The following is an 18,553-nucleotide window of genomic DNA, read 5'->3' on the forward strand; positions in this document are numbered from 1 at the left end:
ACATTATCTTAGAAAGGCTTTTTTCCACCTTACTTTTTTTTTTTTTTCTTTGCTAGAGCTCATCATTTCACCTTTTTTGGATGAGATGGCAAGTACTACGAAGGCACTGAGTACACAAAAGTATACACTCAGTCTAGTTTAGTAGTAGCAACAAGCTGTAATAAAGTAAAAAGGAAAATCCACAATTAAAGAATTAAAAATAGGTATAACTAGCAAGACCGGACTTTGCTGAAGGACCACATCTAAACACAGCCATTTCACAAGCTCAGTAATGAATGCAAATGAACTCACCCTTCTCCACTGCAGGATGAGGGTGTGTTATTGATGAATCCTTTAAGCTCCAATTCTGCAAATGTGCTTCCATGCACTTTTCTTGCTGTATGTCACGTTATTGTTGATTTTATTGACTTCATAGAAAGTTACATCCATTAATTTAGCAGAGCAACTAAGTGTTTAAAGGGACAAACATGTACATAAGAGTGCACAGCAATTATGGTTTTTTTTTTTTTCTCATGAATTTATTCATGAATTTATTGGAATTACTGCTTTATTCAACAGCTAAGGAGATCAAATAGTGTAGAACAATGTAGTTGTTAGTTGCCTTCTGTAGCGAGAAGGATAAAGAAGGAAAACTAGGTAAGTTTTGGGGAAGTATTGTGGGGAGGGTGAAGTTTTCAGCTTAGAGGAGACTGAGGGGAGGCCTCATGGTAGCCTGCATGAGGGGAGCAGAGGGGCAGGCGCTGAGCTCTGCTCTCTGGGGACAGCGACAGGACCCGAGGGAACGGCATGGAGCTGGGACAGGGGAGGGTCAGGCTGGGGGTTAGGGAAAGGTTCTGCACCCAGAGGGTGGTCGGGCACTGGGACAGGCTCCCCATGGCAGCGGTCACGGCAGTGAGCATGCATTTGGAGAAGTGTTTGGACAATGCTCTCAGACATGTGATTGATTTGGGGGTTGTCCTGTGTGGAACCAGGAGCTGGACTCGATGCTCCTTGTGGGTCCTTCCTGCTCAGGATGTTCTGTTAATTAATCCTAAGGAGGGAGGTGCACCACATCTGACACGTGCTTCATGTTATTGTAGCCACACAATATGCGTTGATATAAATGCTTAAATTTTAGGACATAGAACACGTTGGCAGTACCTGTGGTAGGAATGTGTCAGCAGTTATGCAGTCAGGATTTGCCAGTGTCAGAGACCTTTCCTTTCCACCATGGCATAGGCCATCTAGAAGTCCTGTTCATGACCTGGGAGAAAACACTTGACAGGGAATTGTGCGTGCAGCATCCTGTTCCTGGCCGTGCTGCTAGCCTGCTCGGTAACCTCTGGCGGTGGTTTCACCTTTCCGTGCTTTTATTTCCCACCCGTACAGCAGCGATAACGCTGGGTGTTACTGCTGGAATGCAGCTGTACAGCTGGGTGTCATGGGATGCTCGAGAAATAATGGTGTTTGTGTAAGTGACCTCTAACTTCTACGGCATTTGTCTGTCAAGAAGGATGAAAATCCACTTGGAGGGCTTGAGTAACACAAAGGCAGTACGTTTGGAGGTGCTTTTGCGACACTTTAGCGGCTGAAATCAGGAATAGCACGCGTTATCCCACCGACAGGCCGAGGAAACCCCAGCCCCGCCAGCGCCGGGCGGCGCCCCGGGCTCTGCGGGGCGCGGCCGGGTGCGGCCCTGCGGGCAGCGCCCGCTCCCCGCGCGCGGCCGGCCGGGGCCTACATTGCCCGTCGTGCCGCGCCGAGGGCGGTGCCAGCGGAAGCGCGGCGCGGGCGGCTTCCGGCTGTGCGCGATCCCCGGGCGGAGGCGAGCCCGCGAGCCTGCTCCCGACGAGACAAGATGGCCGGGCTGCCCCGCAGGATCATCAAGGTACCGCGGCCGCACCGCCGCCCGCCTCTCCCCTTCCCTCCCCTCCCCTCCGGGTCCCCTCCGCCCGCCCCGCTGCTGCTCCGCCGCGCTCCCGGGGAGCTGCGCCCGGGGGGCACCGGGATGCGCGCCCCCCCCCCCCCCCCCCCCTTCCCTTCCTTCCCTTCCTTCCCTTCCCTTCCTTCCCTTCCCTTCCCCCCCGCGGCGGGGCTCGGCGCGGGGACGCCCCGGGGCCCGGCCCCCATCCCCGCGGTGCTCGGCCCTGCCCGGGCGGGCGCGGGCCGTGGCGGGCGGAGGGGGCCTGCCCGGGCCTGCGAGCCGGAGGCCTGCTGCTGGCGGCTGGGCGCCGGGCTCCGCTGCGGCCCCGGGGCGCTCCCCGCCGCCCTCGGGGGCGATTCCGGCGTGGTTTGAGCGAGGCGGAGTCGCCCAGCGCGGGGACAGGGGCTGCTGCGTGCCCCCAGCCGGCCCCCCCGTGGCCCGGTCCTGCAGCCCCTGTAGGTGGTTGCTGGGCTGAATCCCCCCAGCCCCGCTCTGTCTGCAGCGGTGGGGTTTGAAGTCCTCGAGTCGTGGCTGCTAACTGCTTTTACAGGGGTTACTAACTTGCTGCATTAAGGTTCGTTAGTAGTCAGGGGAAATCGTAGCGCCCCGTTTCTCTTCCAAATGAATGAATGTCACAGATAACTCGCGGTGCTGGGAAGCTCTTCTGGTTGGGCATGCAAAGCGGCCAGCCACCATAAAACACCATAACATGGCAAGTTAATGATGCAAAAATAAAACCGGATTGTTGTTAAAACGATCGATTTATGGGATAGATGATAGAGGAGTTGAGGTAAAAATGAGACGGGCTTAGGATTCATTGTGTATCAAAGCGGTTAAACTATGACTGCTGCTCAGAAACGTAAGCATTCGTAAGGCACATCTTACAAGAGTGATTTTGGTAATCTAGCTGCCTTGGTTCACAGCATACAGTGCTGAACGTATTTCAGGTGCGACAAAACAGTTTCATAACACAGCAGAACCAGGATTCATCACAGAGATGTGGTGAGAGCTCACTCATGGAGCTGATGCCCATGTTAGATTTTTCTGTAGCTTTTGACAATTTTCCTGCGCGCAGCCAAGAAGCGCACCCACTTGTAAGCTGGTACATACGTTTCCTTCTTGGCACTTTTGTTTTTTCAGCTTCTTTTGGAAAAAAAATATAGAGCAATGCTCACAGCTCTTTTCCGAGATAGGTGATGGCACAGGAATGTTTTATCCCATCCGTGGAGATGGATGGGTGGGCACATGCTCCTACCAGCAGAGTCCTGGAAGCTCCATATTTCCTCCAGAGGGGTCTTCCTTAGACTCTACCAGGAGTAATGTCTGTTACAGGGCAGTGTGTATTGTGGGTTGTGCCCCGTGTATGCATTATGGGTTGTCTGCATGCAGTCTACAGCTTCTGAGTCTTGATTTGGTTGTGTTGGGTGACCCGTTCTGTATCTCCCATGCTGTGCATGCATTAGGACGTCAGATGTATGTATGGTCTAGGATTTGAATCTGGCTAGTCATCGCAGTCCTGAATGCAGAAAGCAGTATTTTGAACTATCACAGCTGCAGAGGTGCAGGCCTAGCAGTAAGTCCGCTTGAGTCTTCAGGAGTCTCAAATGAGGGTGGATTTGATGTTTGCTGTCCTACTGATCCTAATGTAGGAGTTACATATCCCAACGTTGGTTGCCTTACATGAAGGGCAGTAAATGAACTTTGCTGCTAGTGCGAATTTGAAAGATGAGGGAAGGAACTGGAAGAGAGAAAGATGGGTCAGAGGATAGAAGGGGGCTACTGAAGGCTAAAAGAGCTGCAGTACAAGGTGCTCCACCAGAAGCCATTTCTCTCCAATTCACTACGGATCCTGTTAGCAGAAGCCCTTTTCACCTTGATCCACGTGCAGCCTTCGCGCCCTCACCTGGGGGAGGCGCAGCAGTGGCCAGCTGGGCGTAGGAGCACGCACCCACACCAGGCCAGGGCGCGGAGCCCAGGCAGCTGCCCGAGGTGCGCCTGGTGGTGCTGGGCTGCTGGCACGCGGCCTGGCTCTCGGGGTGACTGGCGGCCCCGCGCTCTCCTCGGCTCAGCGGAGAGCTCTATTTATATTGTCAGTACTACCCCACGCTCGTTTGAAAGGTGACGGTGTAGATGTGGCAAAGTATTTCTTGCAGAAGATAAGGGATTACTCCCGGCTCGCTATATGCCAATTACTTAGAAACACAGGCTTTAAACAAGTGGGGTGGATGATCTGTACGCTCAGGAGATGATTTGCTTTGGAGGTGTGGCTTACAGCGTTAACACATCGCAAATGTTGAGCAGAAAATGATATCTGAGTCCTTGAATGTATAACTGGAATTGGAGAAACTTTCCTCTTGTGAATAGAGAGGAGGTATTTTGATTTTCTTCAGTAGTCTAACACCAAGGGTCCTCTGGAGAGTCAGTTTGTGCAGAAAATCTGTTCCTCAAAGAAAATGTGGTGTGGTATGCTCACATAGATCTGTGTCTTTGTGGTGGACTGCATTCTGTTTTCCTACTGCACAGTATTAAAAGTGACTCTTTGCAATGTACACGATAAATAAACCCAGAAATTTTTACTTTCAGGCATTTATTACACCAATTATCTCCTGTGTTGCAAAGTCACGTAGCTCCAGTGGAGTAAGGAGTTGAATTGCATCTGGTTTTTTTTTTTTTTTGGCTGACATTCAAACCACCTCATTTCTGTGTCAAGTGCAGTCAGTGTATCTGAATGGGACGGGCAATGTTGCCTTGTGTCATCTTTTTGAAATGTTTCTTTCTGCTGTTTTCGCTGCTGCAGTGATCTCATCATTCATGGTTTGGTGTCCAGGTCTGCGTTAACTGTGTAACCAGCTGCTAAAAACACTTTTGTTAAATCGCTGCAGCTGCTCGTATCATGAAACAAAACAGCTGAAGCAGTACGTGGTGTTTCTTCAAACTTCTTTTTTGTTAAGGAGTTTATCAGTGTGAAGCTACTGGGCTCTGATTTCCTCCCCTGCACGGTAGTGTTATTTTCTGAGATATTCCTTCCTTGCTGTTTAACATAAGAAGCCATTTCCTCATTACTGCCAGCGAGCTCCTTCTAGCAGTGTTTTTTGAGAATCTGGGTAACGCTTGGATTGCAGAGTTACAAAACATTACCTTGGAAAGTAAACTTTCTGGGAGGTTTTACGGAGATTCTTGTGGTGTATTTGGAGACTGGCACGTGCAGAATTCTGGTCTAGGGGTAAGTATAATCTGCTTTAACTGTGTTTTTTTTTTTTTTTAATATAAATCACGTATTCAGTCTGCAACTTCTGAAACTATCTAGGGGTTCTTAAATTCACTCACAGCCTTCTTGCCTGGCTAGAAGTTTCTCACTTGATCTTGGAAGCTGTGGACTGCTGTGGCATAATTTTCCTGCGAAGAAAGGCTGTTTAAGGTTGCCATTACTTCTTGATTTCTCCGACGCTTTGGGGCCTTTCTTTGTTTCTTGCATAAGCAATTTAAATTTATGTCCAGTCTTTTCTATTTAATATCTTTCGGTAGTATTTTGAGTTTGAGTGGTTATTTGGCGTAGAAAACAGATCACTTCTGGTCAGTGCAGTTCCTTGGCATTCACCGGAGAAGCTGGATCTTTGGTCTTTGAAACGTGTTTTGCCCCGTGTATGCTGTTTGAATCTTGTGGAGAACTTCACATTTGACAGAAGGATGGAAACTTCTGAATTTTTCAGATTTTTTTTGAGTCTCCAGCAGCTGTAGGAAGGCGATACGCTCTGTGCTTCGTGACCCCTCAGAGTGTTCGTGCCAGCCGTCGAGCACAGCCCGGGCTGGCCGTGGCAGCGCAGGGTGCCGAGGCAGGTGCGGCAGCCTGGAGGCTGGCGGCACGGATGGGTTCGTGGGGATGGGGGAGTCTGGGAGGGAGACACAGCCCCAGCGGGTAGGAATATGGTCAAGTTTCACCAAGGAGCCGGCCTCAAATGGGAAGTGTGGAGCCTTAATAAAAGGTCTCAAAGAGAAGAACACCAATAACTTTGCATAGTCCTTTCCTTAGAGAAGCTTGCGGTAGTAACCAGAGGGCAAACTCAGAGGAAAGAACGGCAAATAATCCAGCTAGAGGCAAAAATTTTGTTTGGAGTACCTTCTTATATAATAATTGAGCATCTTTGAGATACAAATATGTAGTAAAATAAACTTTTAGTATTGATGGCAGTGTTTTTTTATCACTTTGCACACAGTTGTTGCCTGGTCCATTGAAAGCCAGCAGAAATATATCCTCACTGTTTGTTTTGTGTAATAGCACAAAGCAAAAATGTGGTTTTTGTTGTGCGTGACGGGTGGGTTAGTACTGATAGTGAGCAAGCAAGTGGCAAATGTTGCCATAAATGGCATTTGGACAAAAGCTCGGTATGAATTCCTTGCTTTAATCCCACTTTGATCGTTGGCCCTATATGTTAATGCAGGGCCTTAATGTGAACTGTAAACGTGACGGCAGGAACGGCTTGCGCTATTAACGTACTGAATTCAGTTGTGCCTTGCTTTACCGTAGCTGCAGATGCACCGTAAAAAGCTTGAGCTGTGCTAGTACCCAGATAATCCTTGAGGAATTTGCACAGGATCTCAGCTTCACGGTTCCAAAATCCCGTAACCTGCTGCGGAAAATCTGAGGATGGTGTTGGGGGAGAGCGGTGCTGACCTCCGCGGTGCCCCCCCCGTGTGGGTGTTGGGGGGCAGCAGCCCCAGCAGGCAGGTGGGGTGCCCGCACCCCGGGCAAGGAACAGAGGCATCCGTGTGCAGGCCAGCTGCTGGAAACCGCAAGCACAGCCTTCTCTTTACGATGTCTGACCTCTGCGTTAAAGTTTAATGGGCTTCATTGGTAATTCTTCTTTTCCTAAAGGCCGGAGAGCATCTTCAGGAGACTTTCTCCAACGCAGCTGTTTTACAGCGTTGCAATTTTCGTCTAAGCATTTTGAGATCTGGCAGGCAGCGGGGCATTCGCCTGGGTAACAAATTTGTTTTCTTAATTGTAGCTAATGAAACGATAGAGTCTGGAGGAATCTGTGCCAAAATGCGATGTGCTGTTAGAAAAAGTTACCGGGTTAGGTCTTTGTGGTTTTCCGATGCAGCTTTATCCATGTATGTAGAAGACAATTTTGACTGACAACTTTCTTCATGTCTCCTGCTGCCTTCCCCTCGAGAATCAAAGCGAAAACGTGCGTGCAGTTCACCTTCTTCTGTGCAACCCGTCAGTTCATGGTGAGGTGTGATCTTCCTCTCTATCCCACGCTGAAAGGACGTGGAAGAATTGCCATGCAGCAAGTAATTATAACTTGTCCGCGTGCCAGTGTGCTGCTTTCAGTTTAGCCCTGTGCAGCTAAAACCGTTAGCTTCTAGTTCGTGTCAGAAAATGAATCCAACCAACTACTAGCTGTAGTTGGAACATGAAGGTAGTGGTAGCTGGCAAGGGTTTTCTGTGATCAGAATGAAGATAGGAAATAAACGTGTACGGTATGTGCTCCGAAGTGAAGTGCTGAAGCTGGTGTTACACTTCCGTGGTTCGTGCAGGCAGCCAGCACAAGGTGGAAAAGCTGCCACCACCTTAAGTTAGATGAACTAGAAGTTCTCAAGGTGGTTAGCCTGTGGTTCTCGTTGGCCCGCCGTACTGTGTAAACAGCTGTAACCTGGGCTGTGCTGGCACAAAAAAGTGTGTGCTGCTGCAGCAAGCTTGGACCGAGGGACTGCTTTGGCTCCGAACTCCGCAGTAAAGGTTATTTCTTAAGCCAAATCAATTCTGTGATCTCATTTGTTTGACTTTGCTACTGCTCGGGCTGATGAAAGGGCTGCATGTGACTGTACGAGTGAGCCCTGCTGCCGAGGGCGTACGGCTTCCCACTCTGATGGACTCTCGGATGTCCACCTTTCCTCACAACACCCAGTTATAGATGTGAGCTGAGTTGATTAAGAAGACTGGTGGGCTGAAATAGCAGGGAGAACAGTTTGACTTCATTGCAAAGTCAACGTCTGGAGCAACAAAGAACGAGATAGTGGGTTAGCGCTGGTTCGTAGTCACTCAGAGCAGAACTTTGGTGTAATCTATGATTTTTGATATTTACTTTTCTTTTGCCTTAGAAATCTTCCTGGAGAACTTGACAGGAAATGTTGGCTCTTCCCTAGGGAGCAAATATTGACAAGTGACTGATCAGCAATTAGTTAAACTGAAGGGTATCTTTTGGTTTTGTCTTTTCCCACATAAATCGGTACGTGCGGTGCCCTCCATGTGGTGTTACCTCTGCTACAGCAGAAAGTGGAGCTGGTGGCTTTCATTTTCTGTTCTTTTTTGTCGTTCAACTCTTAACTTGCAGTGTCATCTGTAGAACTTGAAATCTCCACCACATCCTCTCTAGAAGTGCTTCTGGATGTGACAGTTCGAGCCTGCTCCGCGGGCTGCCGTACGGGTGTCTGCCCCGTGGGCCACACGGGATAACTGCCCCGGTGCCTGGAGCGCCTCCTCCCGCGCCTTGCCCTTGGCCTTTTGGAGGCAGGAGCTTCTACCTGCAGCCGGTGCCAGCTGTTCGTCCCTCACTCTGCTGGGAGTCGCTGTCCTCTGCTAGGTGGCAGCAGAGTTTTGTGCGGTCAGCCAACGATTTTGGGGTTAAAATCGTAGGTAAGAGAGCCCAGCTAACTTCTACAGAATCGAATAAGGTGTGCTGGCGGGATGTGCTTTCTCAGTAGGGCTGAGGGATGGCGATGTCCGGCGAGGGGGCAGCAGTAAACACTGGGAGATGTAGCTTCTGTTGTGGGTGATCTTTTAAAAAGAGGGATGTTGATCCATCATCTGTGCTCCCTGAGCGGCCCTGGATAAAGCTGTTCAGGGTTGGTGGGACTTGCAGGTCGGGGTGGGTAGTAGCTAAAATGTTTCACTGCCTGAAGAGGGTTGAAGAGGGCTTGTGCCTTGCCTTGGCCTGAGAAGGTCTCGGGGCTGTAACCTCCATCTTGCTGGGTGGCAGCAAAGGTAAGTTACCTGGCGGCTGTGTAGGGAGTTGTGCTGATGAAAATAAGAGTAACTCCCCCGAGACCTTGCGTGAAGGTGTGGCGTTGCAGCATTCGAGAAGCCTAAATATTTAACAGCTGTGATAGCCACAGCGTTCTCTTCTTGGATAAGAGGCCTTATTGATGTTTTCTGTTCTGAACTTCCAGAGCAGTTTTGTCACGGCTGTGTTGAACTCTGAGAGGCTCAGTGATGTTACATCTTTACAGGACTGGCACAGAGCTGCTGGGCATAAGGATCCTTTCCCTGTGCCGTCGGCGCTGTCAGAAGTCGCTAGATGACTTGATAGCGAGTAAGAAGATACACAGAGCCTTTGGTACTTAGGACCTGATAGGTGGGTGAACGCTTTAATTTAGCCGTTTGCCATCTGGTGCTGAAATTAGCACTTCTGGTAGTTAAGCCTCTTCCTTTGGGACGAGGAGGAGCCTCTGCGTTTCCTTCCAGGCTCTCACCTGCCGGCTCGCACCTGCCTGTGCTGCCGCCACAGCTGGAGCCATCTCCTCTCCCACCCTTCTGACACCGTGCGTTTGCCCCCTCCTCGTGGTCGGCACAGCTCTTTGTTTGCATGGCCATGTGGTGGGACAGCCCACGGGCTTTTCTCTCTTGTAATTTTTATTTTATTTTTTTCCCCCTGGCTTGGCTACACGCTGTGTTTCGTTCACCATGAGGTCAAAAGACCGCTATGCGGACAAATGTTGGTGCCCAACAGGCCGAAGTGGGAAGGCCCCGCAGCTTTCTTTGTTCCTTCCCCCTGGTGGCCACTCAGTTACCAGCTGAAAGTGTTCAGGCCCTGTACGGTGTTCGGATTTCTCTAGGTTCCTCTTGTTGTAAAGGACTTCATGAATTTCACTGGGTGATCTAACAGTTGATACTAAAAGACTGAGTAGAGCAAAGGACTGCAATAAGTTGTGTCCGAAGTGTACTCCTCCAACTGTAACATCTCTCTAAAGACCTCAGTGTTTAACTATGTTTATGGATTCTTTGTTTAACTATGTTTATGGATTAATATGCAGGGTTTTTTTAATCAGTGTTAACTGTACAGCAGTAATACTGAATGTGAAATAAGAAAACGGGGGTGATGAGAAGCTGAGCATCAGACATAAATTGCAAAGCAGAGCAACTTTGGCTGAAGACATTGAGTTTGGATTTCTTCATTGAGGTAGTTTGTGCTGACTTTGCAAGCAGACTTCTTTCTGAAATTCTGGAAGTCTTCAGACAATAGCCTTTTTTAATTTTTATTGTATTTTGTAGATGTTAGATGCTGATTTTTCCTTTATTACCTATTTTAGCCACTATTCCTTGGTAGGCAACATGAAATTGGTGGCGGTTAACTATAGCCAAAGTACAGGGAAAGGAATAGCAGTTGTTTTTCCAAGCAAAGAATACAGTACTCCATTATAAAAAGCAATGAAGAAACTTTAAAAATTGTCTAATCCCATGCAGCAGTTTCTTCCTGCTCTGCTGGAATGGTCTTTATCAGGCAAGTGAAGCTTTAAAGATTTCAGTTCAACTGCAGTGGCTCTGTTATGTAAGAAATACATATATATTTTTTTTTTTTCAAATGAGCCTTCTGATTGTAATTTCCAGTGTGCCGTTGTTTGGTGCTGCCAGGGGGCTGATAGCAAGTAAGGCTTCTGAAGTACGTTACAGAAGCTTTTTGTTTTCCAGAGTTGCAGCATGTAGTGACATTCTTTTTTGTTGTTTTGGCTGAGGTCTTGGCAACTTGAGGCTTTTATTAAGCCTCTTTTATTAAAGACTGTTGCAAGACTAGAATGGATGAAAATAATTGTATATTTTTAATAGATTCCTTCTTTGTACTGTGCTTTAAAAATTGATTTTCGTGCGTGTCTGTGTGGCAGCATCTTCTTTTGTTCAGTTGGCCTCCTTAAAGAGGGGCTCTGTCATGCTCTGGGTGTGGATGCAGGAGTATCGTGGTGCTTGCCTGCTTTTCAGTATTTTTTTCTTCTTCCGCTGAAAGCAGGCTGATGAAGGCTAATGCTCAAAGAACGAAACGCTGAAATCAGTATCTTGTTTGTGCGGTTGCTCTGTCTGGGCAACGTGAAAAGTCTCCACTCCCACCTCCTGCTCTTCTGCTCTCTGCTAGCCATCACGGATCTCTTCCTGGGCAGCCTCGTCCTCACAGGTTGCTGCATAAACAGGTTGAGGGTTTTTTCCCCCCTCGGGTACAATTAGCCTTCAGTTTAATGTCTTCATAGAAGAATAGCTGTAGAGAATGTCAGCTCCACCATCTGTCCCACCCGTATCATCTGTCACTCTACTTCAGGCCACCTGTGCTAATAAGCAAAGCTTTACTTTTGCATGTCAAAACACCTTCAACACTTCTGTGTTTCTTTTAAGCACTTAATTAAAAATAAGAAATAAAATCGTAGGGGGGACGTAACCAGTTGTGAATGATAGTGTTTTTTTCTGGAAGCCCTGACTGGCATGTATCTTCATTTTCCACTTATTTATTCATTTTCTTTAATCAATGAAAACTGTGAGATTAACTTGAAATTGGAAAAAGTGGAGTAAAAGTAAGAGCAAGAAGAGATCTCATTCTAAAAATGCTGTGGAGTATGGCAAATAGAAATAACTATAATAAGCATTTAACTTATGGATGCAAGGGATACTTTGTTAAATGCTTTAGAGCTCAAAACCCGTCTTAATACTTTCTGTGAAACTTACCTCAGTATGCTAGAGGAGAGCTGATAAGAAACACTGTGAAGTGCTGTTCTGAAACACTTATTTAGATGGAAATTTGTATTTCTGCGAAGACAAAATGAATTGCTGTATTGCGAACACACTTGTCTTAGCAGCAGAACTGTAAAGCCTGGTTTTCTGTGTATTTATCCTTTTATGCTGCTTTACATGATAAAATGTGGGTATCCTAGCTCCATTTTTACCCCTACTGGCACATTGGTGGGCAAGAAACAGTGCGTGCCTTGAAATAAAGTGGCCAAACCACAAGTCGTATCGGGGTTTTTCCTGATGTTCTCTTCAGTAGCGCAGAGCGTGATTTCTGTCCTAGCCACTGACTTCTTACAGAGCTTAAAGAAATCGGCTGAAATTGGACAAAGGGTTCAAAAACTAGTTTGGGGAGAAAGGGGGAAGTAGCAGATTGCACAAGAGTCGCTTGCTCAGCTAAGAAGCTATTAGAAAGCTGATCGCCCAAAGAGATACGGGAAAGTGAAATATTGAGTACGCTTGAGCTTCCTGATTAAGTTCAGAAACGTAGCAAGTTTAAAAGTTTAACTGGAAGTGATTATTTTCTTTTGGTGTTTGAGAGGCTGGTTTTCATCGGGGAACCATCCCCAGGGGAAAGTAACCTAAAATTACAAAATCAGATTACCATGTTAAAGGAAATTAAACGCTTCCTTTTTGTAGATCGAGCCCACTTTTGTTGACTCTTCTATGGGTGACTTATGGGTTTGTTTTTGGCTTTATGTGCATAGGCTTTAAAACATAACTTTTTGATTCGTTTTCCCCTTTCTACTACTCTTCTGTGGTTCCGCCCAATATGTATTGAAGATATTATAACTTTCCTCATAACTGAAGTTCAAAAGTCTTGTTTTGTCAGAATTCAGCTGGTATCTATAAATTTAAGTAAAACCACTTCATGTTCTCTCAGTGAATGGCATCACCTCTGTTATTTTTCCATGGTCTTAACAAGCTTGTCTGTGTGTGGAGTTTTAAAAAGGCCTCTTTTGATGCAGAGATACCTCTCAACTTCTGCATAAAAGAGAAGTGGGGTGTGCTCACAGGAGCCACGGCTGCTGTTCGGTCTGCCGTGGAGAAGTGCTCGGCAGGTGGCTGCGTCAGAGCCCGACCGCTAGGAAGGACGAGCGTCAGCCACTTCCCGCGCAGGCTCCTTGCAAGTATTCCTCCTCACCTCTGTTTGGAAGCAGTTCAAGCTGTGCTGATAGTGCTGGAGCGCCGTGTGCAGTGCAGGAAGCAAGACGTGCTTGTTCAAAGCACTTTTCCCACTCATATTCATGTTCCACGCGGGTCCTGCACGGGCTCTGAATAGCCTTGGCACCACCGTAGCTCTGCGCAACGTACGTGATTTTTTCCATGCTCACCCCTTCTGTGCTGTCTTACAGCAAGATAACCGTGTCCGCATCCTGCAGAGGCATCTGAACGCGAAGACATGCTAGCAGTGGTATAGCTCCTTCACTACGATGCCATGCCTTATCAAAGGAACCATTTTTCTCATCTACGGGCGCGCTCGTTGTTTACAGACGCATGGTTTTTAGCGGCGGTTTGTGCAGCTCACAGCCAGACGTCGCTCCCTCAGTTCTGCTGGCAGGTGGAAGTGCTGATGCTGCTGCCAGAGAACTGCTGATTCTGGGTTATTTTAAGCCAGGTTTGGCTCGGTGGGACGGTTGCCGTCAGCATGCTGCCGTAGCTGGGGAGGCAGTGGGGAGATCAGAGGGACTGAGTGGGGGCTAGGGACTGCTGAGGTCAGCCCAGCTATTGAAAAGCCTTCGTATGTTTAAGGCTTATAATCACCATTATATATGTGTGTTTGACAGCCTTGGCTCCATCTAAAATTTAGGCACACCCGTAGGAAAGATGTGATTTGCCTATTAGCAAGTCTGGTGGCAAAGTGCAGGTGGTAGCAGCTGTGAAGAAGCTGAAAAATTGGACCTTTTCATAAAGTTTTGTTAATTTCAAGCTGGCTCATTGTAATAGTTTATTTGGCATAAGACGCTATTTCCTCTTCCAAAAGTGTCAACCTGCAATAAGTATATGATCCTTCGTAGGTGGAAATCTGAATTAGCGCATTTACCTGCGGCAGCACTTTTACTGAAAACATGTTCAAAGAAGTGGAGAATGTTTTATACCTTTACAGGGATAATCCACGGTTTCTTACTCGCAGGCTCTCATACGCTGAACTAAAGCTTTAAGTACCAGTTAGAACTGCTCTTCTACAAAACTACTGTACAGGGAAGTAACCAACAGATCGCAAATTCTGAATATGCTGTAGATTCACCTGTATCCTTTAAAATATATTTGCATGAGGGAATGTAGAAAGCTTTGGGCAGCGTGGATACCCTTCAAGGAACGTGTATAAGTGGCATTGGCAGCTAATCCCTGTGCCGATAAGTAGACAGTGTGTAGCCACAACAAGGAATCGGACCAGATAAATCTATTTTTTGTGTGTTTGTACATAGTAATAACCTCAATATTATGAGTTGTGGGAACTTGTTGAATTTGAGATGAATAGTTGGATTTTGGTGTTAGTTATTGTGGCTTCGCTGCTTTGTACATCGATTATCTTTTGCTAAAATGAGGTGTTATTTAATGGCATCAAGACAGCTGCACAAGTACTGTGTGAGTTTATTTTAACAAAATGCAAGTATTGTAACGGTCCAGTTACATTTGAAGAACTTAAGTAGAGGTATTTTGTGCTGGTTTTAGTGCTATTGTAGACACGGAGTAACTATGCTATAAAACTAGAGTAATAAATTAATATTACACCTACAAGTACCATTTTTCCTCAGCAGAAACAGGAGAATTTTTCTTTGTGAAAGTCAACATGGAAAAAGGTGGTGATAAAATTAACTGCACACAGTGAAAACAAGCTGGAGGAAAAGCAGGAAATGGGGCTAAAATTACCTGAGGAAATGAGGTTTCTGCAGAACTTCTTGTCCCTGCCTAATGTCCTTTTGCCAGTTCCAGCTTTTTTTTTTTTATAACAGTGGAAAGGTGCCTACAAGACTTGTGAAGACTGGCAGCGGAGGGGAGGGAAAGACGTACAGAGCTTAGTCTGTTCAGTGCATTAGCAGGATGGTCAGAACGTGGGCAGCTCTTGACTATGGGCACATCTTGGTGTCTGGGGTAGGATTAGTGCTGTAGGCAGAAGAGTTGAGCAACAAAGAAAACAAATCTGTGTAGGAAACCAGCCTTTCCTAAGTCTGCTGCTTACAGAACAGCTTGTCTGTCTCCAACTGGTTGTTAGAGTAAATTTAAGTGCGCTTATTTGTAGAATGAATGTGCTTGAACAAAAGCTATTTACAGGTATATGTATAAATATATTAAACATCCTTAAAAACATCTTTAATATTGCAGCAGAGCAGTAGTTTCAATTCTTGAAAGTTGGCTCTGATTCCAGTACAAACATTCATCTCAATAACCCTGTCCACTCGTATTTGAGTAAAGCTTGAATACTTTCCTAGTCAAGGTAGAATGGGAAACGCTTTTGGTATTGTCACTGTGGTATTCTTCAAATTGCTTTTATGTATACTGGAAAAAAAATGAGCTTGGCAGCAGTTTAACCAGAAGTTAAGAGGTTTGCTTAGGACAGCTTGTTATCCATTACCTGGTGCTGCTGAGGCGTACGCTGTTTCAGCAGCTGAGGGATCTGAAAGGAGATGTGTGCCCATTCACCACATCCTGCTCTTTGACTTTAAGGCACTCATTTAATGTGGTAGTTTCAGTGGGTGTAGTCAAATAACTCATGATAAATACTTGTTTTAAAATAAATACAGCCTGTGCAATCTGTATTAAGCAGGTTGTCTTTGTTACATTGCCTCTATTTTTTTTCCTTCTTTTAGGAAACCCAGCGCTTGCTGGCAGAGCCAGTCCCTGGGATAAAAGCAGAGCCAGATGAAAGCAACGCACGTTATTTTCACGTGGTCATTGCAGGTCCACAGGATTCCCCCTTTGAGGGTGGGACATTTAAACTTGAACTATTCCTTCCAGAAGAATATCCAATGGCAGCTCCTAAAGTACGTTTCATGACCAAAATTTATCACCCTAATGTAGACAAGCTGGGAAGAATATGTTTAGATATTTTGAAAGGTAAGTGCAACCTTATTTTTTTCCTTTTTATGTTAATAAGCACAGAACTTGTAGATCAACCCTAAAAAGAGATTTAGTGTGTTTGCAAGAATACCTAACCTATCCTTTAATTTGGGGGAGGAAAACTTGTTTTTTTTTTTTCTGTAGACTGTGAATGTGGTGTTTCATACTGCTATAAATGTCTCTTTAGATAAATGGTCCCCAGCTTTGCAGATTCGTACAGTTCTGCTATCAATCCAGGCTTTGTTAAGCGCTCCCAATCCAGATGATCCACTAGCAAATGATGTAGCTGAGCAATGGAAGACCAATGAAGCCCAAGCCATAGAAACAGGTGACGTATCTGACACTATTTTTCTAACTTTAGGAAATACATGGAGCTGATGACTAATTGGTTGGGGTTTTAAATCCTGACCTCCTGTTTTATGCCTGCAATGTGCAGAAGCAATTGTTGCATGCGGTTGTAGTGCAAGTTTCCTCAGAATGCCTGCAGCACTCTATTCAAGAGTGTAAATGCAGCCTTCTAGAAGAACACAGATCTGTTTTATCTTGAGCTTTTATGTTCCTAATTTGTAAGGGTGTCTAATTTGCACTCAGTAAAATAAAAGTGCACAGCTGTGTTTTTAGTGTAAAGTTTAAGAAACAGATTATTTAGTATCAGAAAGTACATCTCTTCTGAACCTGCTTCTGTTGCAGGCTGTAATGGATTGAAAGAATTATTACGTTAACCCTTTTTCACTGTTGGCTTCACTGCAGTCAGACCACTTCAGCAGCTGTCAGTTTTTGTGTATTATATACTGGATATTCCAGGAGGTCAAAATTGCACGTGAAGTCTCAGAACTATTTTGTGTACTTGCAGGAGCAGTGTAAAAGTGGTGTTAAATAAAACAATGACTTTAATAAAACTCGAAAAATACTTTTTTTCTTATACGTATATTTTTTTCTTTACAGCCAGAGCATGGACTAGGCTATATGCCATGAATAATATTTAAATGCGCTTTGAACATCAAGTGTGCATCACTTCTCCTGTTCTGCCAAGACCTCTTCCTTTTTTTGTTTGCATTTAATGGACACAGTCTTAGAAACATTACAGAATAAAAGCCCAGACATCTTCAGTCCTTTGGTGATTAAATGCACATTAGCAAATCTGTGTCTTGTCCTAATTCACTATTGTAACGCATGAGCAGAGGCTAGAAGTATCATCTGGATTGTTGTGAAATTGTTTAAAAGCAGCAGCACATCTCTGCTTTTAATCCCATCATGGTTTAAGTATAAGCACTGTGAATGAAGGTAGGCAGGGTTAGCTGCGGGGCTTTTTGTTTTAATTTTGTGGGCTCCTCCTCCCTTTTTATGGTGATGCTAATTGCATTGGTAAAAGCAGCTAACCAGTTATACTTTAGAATATACCCTCTAGCCCAGTCTAACTTAGACGCTGTAGATGGACAAGCTTCGTTGTTTGAACAAAAAATGGGAACATTAAACAAACATCCATCACCTTCACTAATAATATTGTGATTCTGCTGTCAAGTGTAGAAAAAAATCCCTCCAAGAAAAAGCTTGTGACCATTTTGTATGGCTTGTCTGGAAAATCTCCTGTAAATCTTATGTTTTAGTAAAATATTTTTTGTTATTCTACTTTGCCTTTGTACAGTTTATTTTGCTGTGTTTTCATTTCTCTAATGTGACAATCGTATTTAAAAAAAAAAAAGAAAAATTGAATCCAGAATTGACAATTTGTCTTCACCAGTCTGACAGATTAAAGAGTAAAGAGGTGGAATTCACAATATTCTTTGCTTCTGTTTGCTGACTTATTAATTTGTGTTATGTGGATGACCTTACCTGCACGATTTTATACAAAATTACATTTGGAGTGACTTTTTGGGGAAGAAAGTCTCTGTAACCACTGTAATCATAATTTCAGTAATGCACTGATACATGTTTTCATGGAAATTGAGCATAATCAGATAGGAGGCTGAGAGGAAATGACAGCACTAATTGTGAGTATCTGCATAACTTGTCTTTGCTGATTGTCATCAAATGTTAGGCTGCACACTTTTCTAACTTCTTTAATTCCTGTCCTCTATAAACACGAAATACCGGTGCGTGTAGAAACCACTGTTACAGCCAGCTTGTATATCGACTGATGTTTGCTTAACCACTTCTAGCTAGCGCCTCTTGCCACTGGTTTTACTCTACAAGCCTTTTTAAGCTACTTGCTTGAAGAGCCAGTCTGCTTAAATAGCAACAAAGCTTCTTTATTGGAGGGAAGGAAAGTTCTGATGGAAAAACTTCCTTCTCGTCCTTGTTCTCGAGTGTATGCATCTCATCTGGGAGTCCAGCATCTTTTCTGGGAACCCATCTTATTACTTCCCTTAAAATTCCTGTATCCCTATTCTCTTCCTGCACTACCCTCCACTCCCCAAATAAAATCTTGAAAGCTTTTGGCAAAGCCAACCTGGAATGTGTAAATGACAGCTTGCTGTGGTTGTAGTGGGGAGTGTTACGCCATGCAATACAGGGTCGTGGTTATATAGTCTGTTGGTATTCTTCTCCCTCTTACTCTAGTATCATCTGAAATTTCTATAGAATGTGGTGTATTTATTGTGCTCTTATGTAAGATAAATATTAAAATGACATTTTTCCAACAGACAGTGCTTTCAGTGGTTAGTAACTGGTGTTGTCCCTTGCAGTTCTTGAAACGCGGTTCAAGCTTGGTTCAGAATTCAGCTTTGGGATATTGAGCTATAAAACCTGTCCTAAAAGTAGTTACTATGTTGAATGTAAGCCAAAGTTGCGTTTGGGGCTTGGTGACGGGTTGTTCTTCA

General features: G+C 45.3%; 1 protein-coding gene across 1 annotated transcript; it reads left to right on the top strand.

Moving 5' to 3' along the window:
* The first annotated feature begins 1,596 nt into the window (after nt 1-1,596).
* Nucleotides 1,597-17,514, top strand: UBE2N (ubiquitin conjugating enzyme E2 N). The gene is made up of 4 exons (XM_066995095.1): nt 1,597-1,867; nt 15,485-15,731; nt 15,922-16,062; nt 16,680-17,514. Exons 1-4 carry the CDS (start codon nt 1,838-1,840, stop codon nt 16,718-16,720), a joined length of 459 nt encoding a protein of 152 aa, XP_066851196.1. The 5' UTR covers nt 1,597-1,837; the 3' UTR covers nt 16,721-17,514.
* Nucleotides 17,515-18,553: the final 1,039 nt, after the last annotated feature.

Source organism: Anser cygnoides, chromosome 1 (assembly GCF_040182565.1).
Source record: "Anser cygnoides isolate HZ-2024a breed goose chromosome 1, Taihu_goose_T2T_genome, whole genome shotgun sequence".
NCBI lineage: Eukaryota > Metazoa > Chordata > Aves > Anseriformes > Anatidae > Anser > Anser cygnoides.